Consider the following 17,947-nt stretch of genomic DNA (forward strand, 5'->3'; position numbering starts at 1 on the left):
AGAAGTAGATAAATTGTCAGCCAAACTTAAAAAGGGAGGAAGAAAAAAGCAAATTAATTCAGAAGAATTGAGTATTTTAAAGTATAAAGATGATAATGCTGAATTTGCACCAGTCTTTTATGCAAAGACGTTTACTAAAAATGTGGAAGATGAAATAGTCATTACTTCTTTATTCCATAGAAAGAAAACAGATCTTGATATACAAAATGGGGTTAAAGGAGAACGCAGTAATAGAAATTTGGTCAAATGCTCTGGACATGATTTTTTCAACCAAAGATGTTATGCTATTGGAGGACTTAGAATTGAGGGGGTATATATTGGTCCTTCGATTGTGTCTATTCAAGTTAAACTGGTGGAGGCTGTCATCGTAAAAAATGCGCCTTTACCTCATAGCATGATGCTGTGTGAAGACTTGGATTTAGAGGTGAAAGAATCAGATGAAATAGAGCAGGATGAAATGTGAATTTTTTAAAATTTTTCTGAATTTTAAAAAAATGATCAACGTTGAAGGGATTGTACTGCCGAACAAACCTCTCACCAACTTTCAATTAATAGATGCTGCAAAAAAGCTTAAAATTAAAAACTTTAGAGGTGTTTTTGTGAGGGATGAATTACCAAAAAAGACAAGAAAAAAAGAATGTGGTATTACCAACACGGGAGATTCTAGCACAGATGGGTTTCATTGGGTCTGTTGGTATAAAGACGGAGACAAAAAATACAGCTTTGACTCTTATGCCCAGCCTCCTCTTGTCGAACTTGTCGATTATTTGAAAAGTCCAGTTTATTACAACAACGAAAGAGTTCAGTTTGGTAACACTTCTTATTGTGGTCATTTGTGTCTTTACATCTTAAAAAAATTGAATGAAGGTCTTGACTTTCAAGAAGTTATCAATACCTTGTGGTGAAATTTTTAAAGAATAAAGTCGTTGAAAAACACATCACTCATCAAGATTATAAAGACTGCTTAATGAATAAGATGGAAAAGCTTGCAGCCATGAACGTTATCCGATCACATAAACATAACATTTACACTGAAGAAATCAACAAAGTCGCTCTCAGCTCTAACGATGACAAAAGACACATCTTACAAGACGGAATTCAAACTCTAGCTCTCGGACACTACAAACTAAAACCATGATTTACATTTATGGATTATGATCAACTACTTCCTACAGATTAATAGCATGATAGTTACAATAAAAAATATATAACCATATTTTTTTTAAAACGACAAAATACACATCTTGAAAAATATCAATGCATGCCTAGAAATAACAACGCCATCTTGAATTTCCTTAAGTATAGAAAAGTATCAATGGCCTAGAATCGATATTGTGTCTTGAAAAATGTCAATGCATACAAAAAATGTCAATGCGCTAGACACTGTGAGCCATAAAGACCGCCAGGTTCAACTTTTCCCCACCTCTAACTTTTTTTCATATTAGGATAAGTACTGGTTAGATATTATATTTTTTTGTATTGGACAAATCTAAAGTCGATCGGAAGTCACATAAAAACTTACTTTTTTACCCTATTTACCCCCCTTCAAGTGATAAAGTTACCCCCTTTATAATGATATTACCTCCTTTCAAAAAAAAAATTTTTTTTTGGATTAATATTTCATTATCCTCCTTAAAACAATCCTTACTTTTTCTTACTAATCTTAAATTGAAGCGATTTAAACTCCTTTTGCACCATCATAGCAATAATTAAAAGAAAAAATACAATCAATGCAACAAAAATAACACAACTACTTTTATATTACAATATTTACATCTTATCTAAACAAAAAGTGGCAGTAGCAGATTTCAATCGTTTAGCATAATCTTTATGTTCGATCCTTCGCTTGTATTGAGACCAACTTGGTTTGAAGGCACTATGAACAGCTTCTCCAGTCTGTTCAGCATATGATCCCAGAGAACAACAATTAAACTTCACAAATGGGAGAATATGACAAACAACTATATGGACTTTCCAGGTAACCTTCAGTTCTGTATTTAAATGTATCTTTGCATACTGCTGTAGGTCACAAAATGATACTTTGAACTCTTCAATAACTGAAGAAGCATTGCTGCCTAATTCGTATCCAAAGGTGCACTCTTTAACCTTTGCAAACTTTCTGAGGCAATGAACTATAGGCAATAAATTAGTTTGAGATGCTAACACATCTCTCTCTAAAATATCTACCTTTTCCAGAAGTTTATTGGAATTGTTCCCATCAAAGCCTATCCCATGATAACCTCGAAGTAAGATATAATGTTCTTTTAGCCAGTTTTTAAAAAGAGGCCAATGATCTAAAAGTAGTCTACCAAGTAATGTCACGATCCCTATAAGAAGATGTAACTCTGGTGGAGGGACTAAGTGATTAATTTCATCTTCAGCATTTTTATCTAAATAAACGAGTCGAGGACTAATAACATTTTTAAAATCTTTCATCTCTAAGCGCTTTGCCCCATTTTCAACAAATAAGTTGTACCAATGATCAAAAGAACCTAATGTTCTCGGAGTACCACTTTCTAGGGAACATTCGCCTTCACACCACAAGCAGGCATATTTACCTGAATGAGAAGACAAACCAAAGATGCTGTTAGCACATTTTAAGTCAAATGCAAGGTGATATGTAACATCATCCAGATTTAATCTACTCAAGATTTTCTGCAAATTTCCATTGTCTTCACAAACATCTTCAACAATAGCAAGAATAAAACACCTTTTAACTCCACTGTCAATGTAAATCTCATTTTTATTGGTTTTATCAAAGACATTTACAATTACTTTAAGAAATCCTTGACCTCCATCAATTGATATACGTACCATACTGGAGAGAGGATCCAATCCTCTTTCCATTAAAATACTAAGAATAAATTCAGAAGTGTCATGGATAAATACTACATGTCTTGTTACAATTTCATCATTCCAAATAAAGTTATCTTGTTCTATATTATACTTAGATTCAATTTCTTCTTGTAATGATGTCATCATACTAATTACATTATTCTCCACAACAGTAGATGATCCCAGATTCTTACGGAGACTTGATATCAGTTTTTTTGTTTTATTTTTTGTCAATTCCAGTACAGAAGTTAATTCCATCACTGCTTGAAATGATATCTGATTAAAAAACTTTCTAGAAGATTTATTGTCTTTAGTTCCAACAGTTAAAGTTAACGGATTTCCACCTTAAAAATAAAGTATAATTAATTATATGTATCTTTAACCTACCCCTACTTTAAATTTACAATGCAAACATTTTGAAAAAGTTATTAGCAATCTATACAATTGCTTAGTTAAAAGCCTCTACTGAGTGTTCTATATGTGCATTTAAGTTTTATCTGAACATATAAACTGTTTTTAATTATTTAAAAATGAAAATAAAAACTTACACACCTGTAGATATTTTAAAGGACTGGCCTCTCTCAATGCCTTCTCGTTCCATCTTGTTTTTTATTATGCCTGAAGCAACTTGCTCACATGATGTGGGATCAAGAGTTTCTGACAAATTAATCAAATTCAAAACAGCCTGACTAGAACAACAGTTGTTATGACATCCTGAAGAATAAAATTTACTCTTAAATTAATATACACCTAAAGGTTTTTTTATTGAAGTTTATTAATGATTATTTGATAACTTTTAATTTACTTATCAAGTAACTTATTATTTATTCTTTAACCTCTTGCAAGGAGAGTAAAGCAGCAGCTGCACATATTTTTTTTCAGAGATTCAACATCTTTTGTATTAATATGAGATGATTGTACAATATCACTAAGCTCAGTACTACGTCTAATTCTTGGTCGGTCAACCTAATTCAAAGATGGTACTTTATAAAAAATCTATATCTTTATATGTATTTATCATTTAACTTAAATAAGTTTTAAATCATATACTTGAGAAACTTTACTTATCCAGTTTGAAAGATAAGTGCTTTTTCCCTTTTCCAGCAAAAAGATGTTTCTTCTACAACTTGAACAAATTACATCCGGGCAGACATTAAACTCTGCATTGTACTCAGGCCAAATATACTCCTTGATTTTACTTGCTACAGATGGTCGTACTTTTACTAAAGATTTTGAATATTTACCTTTTTTTTCCAAACAAACTGCACAAACAGACTGTTTTAAATCAGCCATCTTTACCGTATGATGTTTTTTACTTAAATCATTTCAAAACTATTAAAGAAAAAGAAGCCAAAGTGGCGGATTGGATTATTTTTGAAGCTTAATTTTTTGGTTTTTCTAATTTTTAAAACTTAAAATACTAACTCTTCTGATCGACTTTAGATTTGTTCTGTACTTGAAAAAGACTTACAAAAACTGCATTTACTTTTTTAAAAAATAAAATTAGAGGTGGGGAGAAGTTGAACCTGGCGGTCTTTATGGCTCACAGTGTAGAACATGATTACACATTTAAAAAACAACGCCATCTTGAATTTCCTTAAGTATAGAAAAGTATCAATGCGCCAGAATCGATATTGTGTCTTGAAAAATGTCAATGCATACAAAAAATGTCAATGCGCTAGAACATGATTACACATTTAAAAAACAACGCCATCTTGAATTTCCTTAAGTATAGAAAAGTATCAATGCGCCAGAATCGGCAATGTCTAGTAGTTACCTTTCACTGTTTAAAGTGACGTACATGTTTTTCAAATCGCAGTGGTTGAATACGGATGGGTTTACACCTTGACTTCCGTCTTTGTTGGTCTGAAATCCAACAGTAATGTACCTTGGTAGTTCACAAGCAGATCTAGCGCTCAATCTCCAACTGAATGTATTGGACACTGGCACGGCAATGGTGTCGCACCGTCGAGATCTAAACTTAAACGGTACATCTACTTTGGACTCGATGACCTTGTAAAGATTGCTGCTGGCCATAAAAGAGGGGGTAACATGAGGCATGAACAAAGACAGTTTGCTCAAAGTCACTTTTCCTGCGGCTGTTTCAGCGCTCTTAAAAATAGCATCAACGTCGCTTTTTCTCACAAGAGTCAAGGTGTGCTTAAATCCGTAAAAAACTTTTTCGTAATCTTCACAAAAGCCAAAAATGTGTTTCAAAGGAATGCAAAATGAAAAGGTTCCTTTCTCAACAGGCTGCTTAATGATGAAATCTTGTCTTTGACTAAATCCGCTGTTATCTACAAGATCGGCATTGGCAGTGGTGTCTCTTTGCCACAGCTGATTCATTCCTTCCGACACTTGATACTCTACCGGATATTTAAGGAAACCCAGAATGGTGGTGGCTTGACCTGGATTGTGGATGGTTTCTATCTCTTGATTCGACAACTGATAAGAAATCTGCCTGAACAGGTGCATGATGCCGTTGTTGGCAAGAGAAACCACATCCGCATCCGCATAGGAAGTCCCGTCTGCTTTTGTCAGTCTTCCCTCGACCAAAATGTACGCATCAAAGGGAAACGTAAACAAATCTTGCTGCTCAATGTTGATTCTTATTTCTCCGGGCGTGTTTAAATTAATGCTGACCGGTTCATATTCGTGAGAATCAAATCTCTCAATTCCTTCATCAACAATAACTTCTTCTGTAATGTCTAAAATATCTGAATTTGCCATTTTCTATACCAAAGAAAAAAAATTTTCAACAGAATCATGCGATTTTCATCCCTCAACCCTTCACTTGTGAACGTTTCACCAGGTCTTGGATTTGGATGGCGTTTTTACTGGACAGACGACCCCCGAGCGAGGAATAGTCGCTACTGATCGCTGGAGCTGTCATTCCCGAAATAATGTCTTTGCTCTTTTGAGTGAGCGGAGTTTTAGTCTTGACATACACCTTTTCAAGCGCCTTTTTGCCTTTATCAATAGCCACGTCTTTAGCAGTCACAATCGCCGAAGAAGCCAACTCTTTTCCAGCAGATTTTGCAGCTGTAATCGCTTCTCTTCCCAGCTCGCTTTTTGCAATTTCACTAGCCAATGTAGACGCTGCCCTCGATGCGCTCGATGCAGCTGCTCTTTTTAAAAAATGTCGCAACGTGTCAAATATCCCACTTCCTCCAACAACGTGTTTCTTAACATATCTGTTTCTGTAAATGATCTTTTTTAATATCCATGGAAAAATTATTTCCCATCGAAAATCTTCATCATTGATTTGTACTGGTTTTTGCTAATCACCTTTTGTCGCAACAGCTCATCGCAAATGCTCACAGTCTCGTTTCTAGATCCTGTATTTCCAGCACGACAAGCAGCCACGCTCAATTCAAGCTTTTCCACCAACGCATTAGGATTGCTGGGAAGAATAATCACTCCTGAACCTTTTTTTCTTTCATAAGCTGCTTTCAGACGAGACTTGTATTCATTATACTTTTCCAGGGTCATCATATTTTTTTCTTCTTCAACTCGTTTCATAGCATTTTTATACGCCTTCTTTAATTCTTTCCTTCTTTTTCTCTCTTTTTCAAGACGTTGTTAATTAAGCATTTCAAGATCATATTGTGTTGGAGCTGAAATAGAATCTTCTTTACCAGCATCTTCAGCAAAACTTTTACGAGATTTAAGCTCATTTTCAATAGGGATGATGAATTGATTGTATTTGTCAATCTCTGCTGCTCTAGGTTTGTTCTTTCTTGCATCTGGATTTACGGCTTCACTCTCTACCAATATTTTCGAGTAATTAGCCACATCTTCAGCGGTGACGTCAAAATTATTTGAAATGTTTGGGTTGGTCATCAACTCCCAAAAACCTTTTGTTCCTTCATACCTTTCTCCACCGACAATCATATCATTTCCGTCAAACAAAACACCCATTTTTCCAATCGTATATTGACCGTCGTTTTTACTCAATTCAAACTTGTTCTTAAAATTGGCTTTATAATTTGCTCTTGAATCCATCTCTATCAAACTCTTTAAAAACACATCGTTATTAGGAAGAATATCCCCTGTCGAGTTTAAAAAAGATTCATACTCAGACTGGACTCAGACTTGGGCTCAGCCTTGATTGACAGCATCTTAGATTTAACTTCGTTTTTAACCTCAGATTTTATCTTATTGAGCATTTTTTTATTGCTAACAACGATCTTTTCATTGCTATCAATGATCGGCTTGAACAGCTTGCTCACATCCGTCTGAAAATTAACATCAGATATGTTGTCGTTGATGCTGTTCTGATAAATCCTCTTTCTTCTGTCATTAGTTTCTTTCACAATTTCATCCCGTTTATTTAGGTCTTGTATTTTAAAAAAAGACACGTGTAGGGTTAGACACGTAAACGTGTCCTCCCTCATCTGCAGGAGCCGTTGGAAGAGCAGGATAAATTTCTTTGTAAGCGTTGTAATCCATTTTTTATTAAGGAAAATAAAAAATTTCTTTTCCACGGTGGATTCGAAGAATCTAGATTCTAAAAATTTCACAAGTGAAATCTAAAAGAAATTCACGAGACATAGACTTTCACCTTTTTTAATCACAACGTCTTTGTTGTTTCTGTTGTAAATTTCCATGATGACGTTATTCACCGATTCTGAAAAAAGAAGGAAGTGATTGAAATAATTCAGCTTTAACTTTAGATCGTGTCTCAAATTCACCAATACCATTCCATCGTCAAGTTTAACCTCAAACATAAAAACAATCGTTTGTTATGAAGAACGAATTAGCTTAATGTCGCTTTGAGCAAATATCTCGCATCTGGATTTCACCTTTCTAGGACAATAAGTTAAATTATCGTTAAAATACACCGTCGCTTTCAACTTTTTCTTATCATAAAAAACAATTCTTCTCATCTTTTTAACAGTAAAGGAAACTTTTTTTCTGTTCAAGCTGTAAAAAGAATCCTTTGGATTAGATCCTTTGGATTCATGGAATTTCATTTGTGAAATTTTTAGGCGTAATAATATGCTTGTCCGAGAAGAAGGTAAATGCTTCCGGATTGTCCGACTTGCGCCTCTCCAGAGTTGAGCCTGACGACGAGCCTTTTGCCAGCTGCGACGCTAAGCATGGAGTCAGAATCTGCAAAATTTTTGTAAAATGAAATGGTGGTGGTGGAGCCGATGGAGGAGGTGGATTGGTACAGCAGCCCAGTCGATTTGTTGTTAAAGGAAGTCAAATTCAATCCGTTCCATGAAGACAAGTAAAAATCTTCCAATCCAGACGAAGAAAAGATACATTTGCTGTTAGCGTCATAACCAGAGAAAGTGTTGTAATTGTTTGCATTGTAAGGTGTCCATGGGCTGAGGACAGTGCCGTTGCCTGGAGATGCATTACCATCGTACATTCTTACTCGTGATTCTCACCAGCTTCCAGAGGCTCCAACGATGTGCATCCTGATGTATTTCAGAAAAATGCCATTTCCTTTTCCATTGGTGTTCAGCAAAACATATTCGTTTCCGTAAGTGGTGCTTAGGTACCTGAACGTTGTCGAGTACAATTTAATGGAGGAAAAAAGAGGAGGGATGGTGGTAAATGTGAAAATGAAGGGTTGAATCCAGTAAGAGATTGCAGCAGTATTATTATTAACCAATTGAATGGTTAGGTTTGTTGCAAACAGCAAGTCGAGCGTGAAATATCCTCCCAAGGAAGTGGTGTTGAAAACGTTGCACCCTTGCAAAGAGTTGGCGTAAAAAGATCCTCCGAGAAGGGAAAAGAGCAAGTCTCAAGAAAGGGCAGTGGTGTTTACTCCTATTCCTTCCGTGGTTGTTGAACTACTTCCGACTACAAGCTCCCCGTCAGCTAATATTCGAAGAAAAACTTGACCAGGAACGTTTGTACCAGTTCCATAACATGCCAACCATAATTTTCTCAGAACTCCAGGACCGTCTACATAGCTGAAGACTGGTGAAGTGGTTGATCCTGCCACAATTTGAGACTTTAATCCCAAAGATGAAAAGCTTGAATTGGGAACAAATCCTAAAAAATTGGATTTTTGTGTCAAAGCATCAATGTAACTTTTTGTTGCTCCGTCTTGAGCGTTTGTTGGATCAAGCACGTTGATCAATTTATGGGAATTCAAATCCAAGTCTGTCGTGCCAACAGTTGTTGACGAGTGCGTGTCTACATAATTTTTAGTGGCTGAGTCCGAAGCCGAAATAGGTTCCGCTAAATTGACGAGTTTATGAGACGCTAAATTGACGAGTTTATGATCCAAGTCCGCAGCTCCAATCACCGTTCCTCCCGACGAATGCGTGTCCACGTAATTTTTTGTGGCGGCGTCGTGTGAGTTGGTCGGTTCTGCCAAATTAATGATTTTGTGAGAATTAAAATCCATATCTGCAGTAATGGTGCTGTTTCCATCTGTCCTGACATACAGATCGCTTGAAAGAGAGGTTGGGTTGTATAAATACTGTCTCAATTCTGATCTACCAAATTTGTCAATCATTTTTATATGACTCAGATTTTACTTTTTCAACCCTGACTACCACAAGGTATTGATAACGTCTTGAAAATCAAGTCCTTCGTCCAAATTTTTTAAAACGTAAAGACACAAGTGACCACAATAAGACGTACCACCTAACTGAACTCTCTCGCTGTTATAATAAACTAGGCTACCCAAATAATGAGCGAGCTCGACAAGTGGAGGTTGAGCATAAGAGTCAAAACTGTATTTCTTATCACCGTCTTTATACCAGCATACCCAATGAAACCCACCAGTTCCAGAGTCTCCTGTATTCACGATGCCACATTCTTTTTTCATTGCTTTTTTTGGCAACTCATCCCTGACAAACACGCCTCGAAAATTTTTTAATTGTAACTGTTTAACAGCCTTTGTCAATTGAAAGTTGGTCAAAGCCTCGTTTGGCAATTTTACTCCTTCAACGTTGATCATTTTTAAATTTGCGCAAAATTTAAAAATGTATCTTAAAAATCACTTGTGATTTCCATGGGTTCGAACAATCTAAAAATTCGAAGATTTTCCACGGATCCAAAGTGTCACTCTTCATCAGATTCAATCTCCCCCAAATCCAAGTTGCTCATTATGCTTTGAACAAAAGGAGCATTTTTAGTAATGAACACTTCTGGAAGCTTGACTTGAATGGACTCAATCTGCGATCCAATAAAAACACCTTCCACTCTCAAAGAGGTCATGGCGCAACACTTTTGCCGAATATACGTCAATGGATCTGTTATTACAAGCTTTTTATTCTCTTTTTTGCAAAACAAGGAAGTGATTCTCTTTTCTTTTGTATACAACTTTCCGAAAAAATGCCGTTTTGACTTTCAGAATTTTTCTTTAAAATGGCCAACTCCTCTGTCTGTATTTTTTTCGTTCTTCCTCCTTTTTTCAACAATGGTGTCAATTTAACAACTTGCTCACGAAGAAATTTTGATATTTTTTCAGTCACCACCATAAACTTTTCTTCTTTTACCGCCATACCCTTTTTCTCGTCAAAAGAAACAAAGGACATGGAATATCCCGTCAGCTCTTTTGTCTTGGGGTTTAAGCTTTCAAACACACCCAACGAAAACAAAACGGGGGTTCTTAAAATAAAAGGACCTTTTCCATTTGCATACTCATAATACAACGGAATCTTTTGATACTGAATGGGCTTTGTTCCTACATAAATCTCTCCAACCAATAATTTGCTCTCGTCGAAATTTTCAATCGTTACAAAATTCATCTTTTTTAATGGAAAAGAAATTTTTTTAGATCATTTCAAAATTATACGCTTTAGCTTTATTCTGCTCCCTGACTTTATTTATTTTTCTTCTGATATATTCAAAGACATCTTTTATTGGCAAGCCGCTTTTTTTAAAACGAATATTCCCACACTTTATTTTCAACTCAAATTCATCCATTCGACGAATAATGGTGGAATCCAGATCATTTTCAAAGCTGTAAATCTTGTAATGATACTTTTCTTCATAAGGCGAATGATAATACGACTCCTCGTAATCTTCCGTCTTAAGGTATTCATTTATAAAAGGCTCAAACAAAACCATCATCTCGCTCATTTTTTAATGGGAAGGAAGTTTTTTTAGATCCTTTGGATCCGGGAAAATCTGTGATTTTTTAGAGAGGAAATGACCAATGTCACTCGAAAGCAAACTGATCAGTTCTTTATTGTCCACCCACTAATTAAACGAGTCTGGATAACCCAGCCATTTGACCAAAGATCTGGTCTTTGTTCTGCGAATGATCTTTTCAATTCTGAATATGTCTTGATGCGTCTTTTGCATCTCCTGCTCGTAAATGGTGCCTTGAATTTCTTCACCGTTAACGTCAACGATTTTATACGTGGGCGGATTCGTATACTGAACTTTTGACACGGTAAAAACCTCTTCAGTCCATCTCGGCGTATACCCCTTTTCAAAATGAGACTTCTTTTTTACGATCCTCACTTTGTCACCAATTAAGAATTTTGGATATTTTCTTTCTTTCTGTTTACCATTCAGGTTCATCCAAACCTTATACTTATTCTTTTCATCGCTGGCTTCAACTGGTGTCATTTTGATGGAAGAGTGCTTTGTGTTGTTGTAATTTTTCACCATCTCATCTAATACGTCAATGTATTAATTGGTGTTGTTAGCTGAAAAATATTTAAACATTCTCTCTTTCATTGTTCTATTCCATTGCTCAACGACACAACATTTTTCCTCGTTTTCAGTAGAATACAATTGAACACTCAACGCTCTCACATGCCTGTTGTAAAATTCTTTTCCTTTGTCTACCCCACATTTTGTCGCATTTTCTTTCTATGAAAATCTTTTTCAACGCTTCAGCCACTTAAAGACCTGTTTTGCTTTTTAAAGGAACGATCCATCCATACTTTGAAAACACGTCGATCACCATGAGCAAATATTTTACGCCGTTGTTGAATTTTGAAAACGATTGCATGTCAACCAAATCTGCAGCCCATATTTCATCAATGTTGTTCACAAACACTTTTCTTCTTTTAAAATGATGAATCACTGGTTTATGAAGCTCCTCTACAAGCTGATCCGTCCATTTCAGGGGCATTTTTTTTTTGCAAAGGCATTTTTTTTTTTACAGAGACACCCAGACCGAATTTGGCTTTAGCTTTAATCACCGGCGTAATGAGCTTTCTCTCGTTGATTGCTTTTTGTGTGGGGTTAGGAATCGAATTCATCTCTTCAAGCATCATTTGATCTGCCACATTCCTGTTTTGCCGGTCGTTGAAATATTTATAAGCCAATTCATGGTGATACGCTGCATTGTCCACTCTGTCCACTGGCTTGCTCCAATCTTGATACATGTCCTTGGAAGTCAATCTCTTATCCAAATTGATGCCAGGTCCTGCAAAGTTCATCCCAGGAATATGCATTTCTCCCGGAAATTTTGCCCATGGAAGCTTGATTTTACTCGACAGCGTATTGATCGATTCCACCAAGTTTCCTCCTTTTGTTGACGACTCATGCGAAGATGTGAGCGTATGCGAAGAAACAAACTTGCATTTGGTTGTTCCACAAGAGTCGCAAGTTCCTTTCAACATAGGCCTGTGGTTTTTTGTGGTCTCGTTTTTCAAGTGAATGGTTTCAGTCTCTCTTTTACACTTAACGTAGTACATTTTCAATACAATAAAAAATTTTCTCTAATAGAAAATGGAAGTCATTGATTTGTCATGGAATATTGGAAAAACCAAAAGATACAACAGCGCGCTTTTACCAAGAAGCATTCGAGGAATCATCGTAGGAAAGTCCGGAAATTTTCCATTTCATTCAAAACGAAATGGAAAAATTAAATTTAAACCCTGAAGATGTTATTAACGACCTTTCAAAAAAATATTCCGACAACGATGATATGGAGTGTCAATTCTTTGAAACTGCCGACGATGTTCCTGAACCTCAAGATCTCGATGCAACCAAAAACAATTTGATGATCTTTGAAGATTTGCTATTAACCAATCAAAACAAGTGCGAAAAATATTACATCCGAGGAAGACACTCTAACGTCGACTGCTTTTATCTCGCTCAAAACTATTTCACGCTCCCTAGACAAACCATTCGAGAAAATGCTAACTTTATTTGTCTCTTTCCTCAAGACTCAAAAAACGTGGATCACATCTACAGAGACCATGCCGCGGTGGACATGAACATAAAAGAATTTAAAGCCTTTTGCAAACATTGCTGGTCTCAACCCCACGGATTTGCCGTCATTGATCTTTCTTCTAAAAAGAACGAGGGAAAGTACCGAAGCGGATTTGACGATTTTTATTTTCCAAACGTATAAAAAACATGTCTGGATTTTATTTGCTCGCAAAATTGAAAAATGATTCACCCACCGTATCAAACAGCTCTATCAAAACATACTTTGAGAAACCCATCGAGCTAAATTTAAACAAACAGTACGAAATGTCTCTTGTAGGACTCGAAATCTATCGCAGCTTTCCCAACATCACCTTTAAAAATAACGTTTTCAGATACAGCCCAAACTCTAGCTCAAACAGCTACACCATTTAAAATCACCAGCGTGATCGACACTTATGAGTCTGAAAACATCGTAAGAATTGAAGATACTGCAGTGATCCGAGCAACCAACGACATCATCGGCTCGTCTTATTTAGACGGAAAAACAACAAACGATATTTACTCCTTTTACCCACAGGTTGAACCCGGATACAAAATTGTTGAAAAACCTTTTCACTTGATTTACCTCCCCATTGTTGTAAGCAAAATTTCAAAAATGGAAACGCAAATTGTCGACCAAAATGGAAACTCGATCGATTTTAGAGGAGAAGACATCATCGTCAGATATCACATCAGAGAAAGAATATCCTCCACTCTATCCGACCTTTTCTCCGGAAGCGCTTTCAATCGATGAATCTGAAATTTTTTTTCTTTTCTATTTAAAAAATGAGCTATCAAAACATCAGAATAAACATTTCGCAAGGACATGCTGACAAAATTAAAAAAGCCATTCAAGACAAATCCGACGTCAGCATAAAAATCACTCATTCAGATTTAGAAGGAAATCACATCATCGCTGTCACTAACGCGCAATTGAACAAAATTAGAAAAGCCTACAGCAACGGAAAAGGAGTCACGCTCAAACTCAGCAAAAAACAACTCATGCACAACTCGAAAATAGAAGGAGGATTCATCGGTGCACTACTCCCTTTGCTCGGCATGCTCGGAAGCACTCTAGCCACAATAGTCGTCCCTGCTCTTGCCACTGGACTTCTTGCCGGTGTAGGCTCTTCTGCCGGTTCTGCTATGGTTGATAAAATCGCTGGACGTGGCATTGTTTACTTGAACAAAAACGGAAAAGGAATGAAACTTACCGCAGCTGGCTCTGGCTTATACTTAAGATCCTGGTCTAAAAGCGTCAACGGAGACGGACTTTTCTTAAAAACTGGCAAAAGCTACGAATCTGTTGGAGCCGGTTTATTGCTCGGACCCAATTCACCCTTCTCAAGCATTCCCTTTTTAGGTGCCATTCTCTGAAAAATTTACAGCTAATCACAGAAAATACACTTTTACCTTTCCAATCTCTCCTATCGACGAAATCATCAACGTCTCCCCAATAAACACATCCAACACGCTTGAAAAAGAAACTATTTTTAAAATTTGATACAACTGCTCAGACCGACGCACCAAATTCACCTTCAATTCATCTTCAGTTTCTTCTCCAAACTTAAAGCTCTCAGAAAATACACCACATGTCTCCATTGAAAATATCAACAGCCCTTTCTCTAAACACACTCTAAGTTCAGAGGTCGGCTTTATCATCTTACACATATCCCTAAACCTCGAAGCCGAAATTCTTCTCTTTGACCGAAAAGAATAGCGCACACTCAAATTCATGTTTTGAACGCTCTCTATCACCACCTTAATATTATACGCAAACTGGTCTAAAGATCGCACGGCGATTTCCAAACTTCCCGCATTCAAAATCGACAAAGTCAACTCGCAAAGTCAAACTACTTTTCACCGTTTTAAACACCTTGCTCATATAACTCTCAACACCCACATACAACGGCTCCTCAAAATCAAACACGTACTCGTCAAACCGATCTGGTATAAGCTCCACTTCAAACATTAAATTTATAGTTGTTTTGGTTTTCACACAAATTCCTTCTTTACATATCTTCAAACACACCATCTTCATGTTATTGAACAAAAGATCAAACAACGCTTTCATTTCACCTGCATGCTTTGTTCTCGCTAAAGACATTTTTTCAAGAAGAAAATATTTTTAAATCATTGCGCTAATAAATTTTTATAACAACAATATTCACAGGTAAGAAGAAAAATTTTGAACAAAAAGGCTTAAAAAATATTACTATTACGCGGGAGCCATCTTGGAAAAAAAATTCATACCACCCATTACGCTATCCATGACCTAGAAACCGCATAACCCTTAAGTATGGGAAAGGTATCAATGAGCCAGAACCCCCATTTTACATCTACTAATGTTATCTTACTTAAGTTATTATATACATATATTATATTAACTTATGGTGTATGCTATTGTTGTGTTGTTGCTGTGATGTTTTTTTGTTATCTTTTGAGTTAGTAGACATTTGGCTTATCTTCATGTTGGTGTCTCAATAATCTAAAAGCCAATACAAATTATTTTGCCATATATACAATTTGATTTATCTCAATTTGATTTTTTGTCTTTAGCGCTGTTTACTACATTTTTCTATAAATGTGTTGGTAAAGATGGTGCACCACCTGCTTCCAGAGAAGTTGTTATTTACCCAAGAGGTCATCCTATTATCTATATCCTATATATTTACATCATATATCAAGTATGTCTGCCAACTTAGATCCTATGGTTTATTCTCTATTTTTTTAGAGGGGTGATGCTGGTTAGCATAATCAATTGGTTCACAACCCTGAATGTGCTACATTGGTTAGATATCATGTTACATTATCTCAGTATTACAATTATAAACTTTCAATTAGACAATTTTTTTCTTCACTCTTTTATGTTAAAAAACTGTTTCAGCAATATGCTATTGATGCGTTTGTTAAATTGAAGGCAAGCGCCTTGCTTTCATCAGAAATAACCAGTAGCGAGCAGTATATTGTCTTACATGAACATGTAAACAAATAAATGCAATTGATGGGTTGTTAAAAGATATTTGCAACATCATCTTTCCGTTCTGAGGAAAAATCATTCTTTTTGGTAATTGTTGTGAAAAGAGGACAACCAGTTGACAAATAGTAGACAAATAGTAGAATTGTGTATAAAATGTTCCTTGCATTGGCAATGGGTGCAGAAGTTTGCATTAACTGAAAATATGAGAGTACAAAATGGGGAAGGTGAATTTTCCCAAATTTTTTGTGTTTATATGTGTTATATGAAACCATACTTGTTTATAGCTGTATATATGTTTAAATTATGTTGTTTCCGTGTTTTCAAAGTGGTGTGACTTGGCATTATATTGAGCAAGATTAATAACCATGCCAGCCAAGCGGTGTACTTATAGCAGAGGTGTGACTTGGCAGCATTTAGTGTCAGGTGGTGTTACTGCTTTAGAGCAAGGTTGTGTTGTCTAGCTTTTTTTAACTATTCTGGAAACACATAATGTCTGTTAATGTTTAGCGTAATGTGTATGGGAGAGTATGCAACCTTGACCTTTAAATTTAGGGTGTTTTAATGTCTTAAATTTGAAGTAATTGAATAACTAATATTGAATATAAAAACAAATATACTTTTATGTAGTTATATGTTTAGTAAAAAGATAAATATATAGTTAACTTTAAATTGGTTTTCTACTTTTGCCTTTCATATTTTGATTTGGTTTGTTATTTTCGCTGGATTTTAGGATCAAGGGTGTAAATATTCTATTGTTATGTGTTATTGTTGTGATGTTTTGTGTTGATAGACTGCTTTGCTTACCTTCACGTTGGTGTCTATTGTTAAAAATGAATAATAGGTAGTTTCATTATTGGAACTTACTGCTTTTATTCATTTACTAAAAGCCAACATTATGCTAAAAATGCAGTTTATATCTTAATTTGATTTTTTTTCTTTTTTAAATTTATTTTAGCATTGTTAAAACTTTGCACTTCGAAACAGATTTTATAGTTACATTTTCGATAAATGTTAATATTAACTGCCATGTAAAAATAGGTTACTATAAATAGGTAAATCGATTTTCAGTTTTTATGGGTTTTTTTTTTTTCTTTAAGATTTACGATTGACGCATTTATACGATTTATAAAAAGAAAACCTAATTACCTTATATGGTAACTTTTTGTCTGTTAAAATGATATAAATATATAAAATTAGTTCAATTTTTTTTTATTTTCTCTATTTTATCCCTAATAGTATTTGTTGTACGTAACTTAGGGGATCTTTTTAAACGGGGGGTGAATATTGTAGTTTTGCGCATTTGTCAAATATCGAGTTACTTAAATTTTATAAGGTATTTAACTAATTGATTAGCTAATTTTGAGGAAAGAAAAAATTCTTATATATGTTAAATTCTTAAATCATTGTTTCACATTTTATTATTCTGGTAAAAGTTCTACATCAAAAACTTGACTACTCTTATTAAAAATAGCTCTATTCTCCTGTCCACCATCAGGGCAAAAACGGGGAAGGGAGGTCCTTTATTAGTGTCAAATTATTTAAGAGAACTAAATTTCGAGTAACAAAAAGAGTTTTTAGTAAATGGTAGCAAATTACTGTTTACCCAAAGCTATTGAAACAAAGAGGCCATATACAAAAATGGTCAGATTAGTGCCATATATAGCAATGATCAAATGGTCAGATTTTTTTAATAAATTGAGCGTTTATTTTGAAAGTGATGTAAGTCCATTTTTTTCGCTTTCAAGGTATTTAAAGGTTAGCATTTTAGTCGGTTAAAAAACATGCATTAATTGTACTAAGTTTGGCAATGACTCTACGAATTTAGAGATGTGTAATTTGATTACATAAATGACTTGCATGTGAATTTAACTAAAATAACATATTCTTTCAGGGTCGTAAATGAACATTATTATAATCAATTGTTATGCAATTTCATATATTAACGATTTTTAAATTGATCAAAGCATATGAATATGTTTAAATGCTAACTGTAAATTGTTTACA

General features: G+C 35.2%; 2 protein-coding genes across 2 annotated transcripts; both read right to left on the reverse strand.

The window, feature by feature from the left end:
* Nucleotides 1–1,731: 1,731 nt before the first annotated feature.
* Nucleotides 1,732–4,385, reverse strand: LOC145194638 (uncharacterized). Its single transcript, XM_090091759.1, has 4 exons — nt 3,886–4,385; nt 3,672–3,801; nt 3,388–3,549; nt 1,732–3,179 (listed from the first exon to the last, which is right to left on the reverse strand). The coding sequence occupies exons 1-4, from the start codon at nt 4,126–4,128 to the stop codon at nt 1,771–1,773; spliced, it is 1,944 nt and encodes a 647-aa protein (XP_089947885.1). The 5' UTR covers nt 4,129–4,385; the 3' UTR covers nt 1,732–1,770.
* Nucleotides 4,386–4,608: 223 nt separating this feature from the next.
* LOC149893678 (uncharacterized) lies at nt 4,609–5,565 on the reverse strand. Its single transcript, XM_090072593.1, has one exon. It carries the CDS (start codon nt 5,563–5,565, stop codon nt 4,609–4,611), a length of 957 nt encoding a protein of 318 aa, XP_089928719.1.
* Nucleotides 5,566–17,947: the final 12,382 nt, after the last annotated feature.

Source organism: Hydra viridissima, unplaced genomic scaffold (assembly GCF_058129835.1).
Source record: "Hydra viridissima isolate aposymbiotic clone 2 unplaced genomic scaffold, HvirCarnegie_v1 scaffold_1, whole genome shotgun sequence".
Classification (NCBI taxonomy): Eukaryota; Metazoa; Cnidaria; class Hydrozoa; order Anthoathecata; family Hydridae; genus Hydra; species Hydra viridissima.

What these genes read in the sequence shown, in the direction of transcription:
- LOC145194638 (XM_090091759.1), bottom strand. Translation starts at nt 4,128, where the DNA reads ATGGCTGATTTAAAACAGTCTGTTTGTGCAGTTTGTTTGGAAAAAAAA. An exon ending in CTTTACTCTCCTTGCAAGAG is followed by an intron (nt 3,550 to 3,671) that starts GTTAAAGAATAA and finishes TTTATTCTTCAG; the next exon opens with GATGTCATAACAACTGTTGT. An exon ending in GTCCTTTAAAATATCTACAG is followed by an intron (nt 3,180 to 3,387) that starts GTGTGTAAGTTT and finishes TTTATTTTTAAG; the next exon opens with GTGGAAATCCGTTAACTTTA.
- LOC149893678 (XM_090072593.1), bottom strand. Translation starts at nt 5,565, where the DNA reads ATGGCAAATTCAGATATTTTAGACATTACAGAAGAAGTTATTGTTGAT.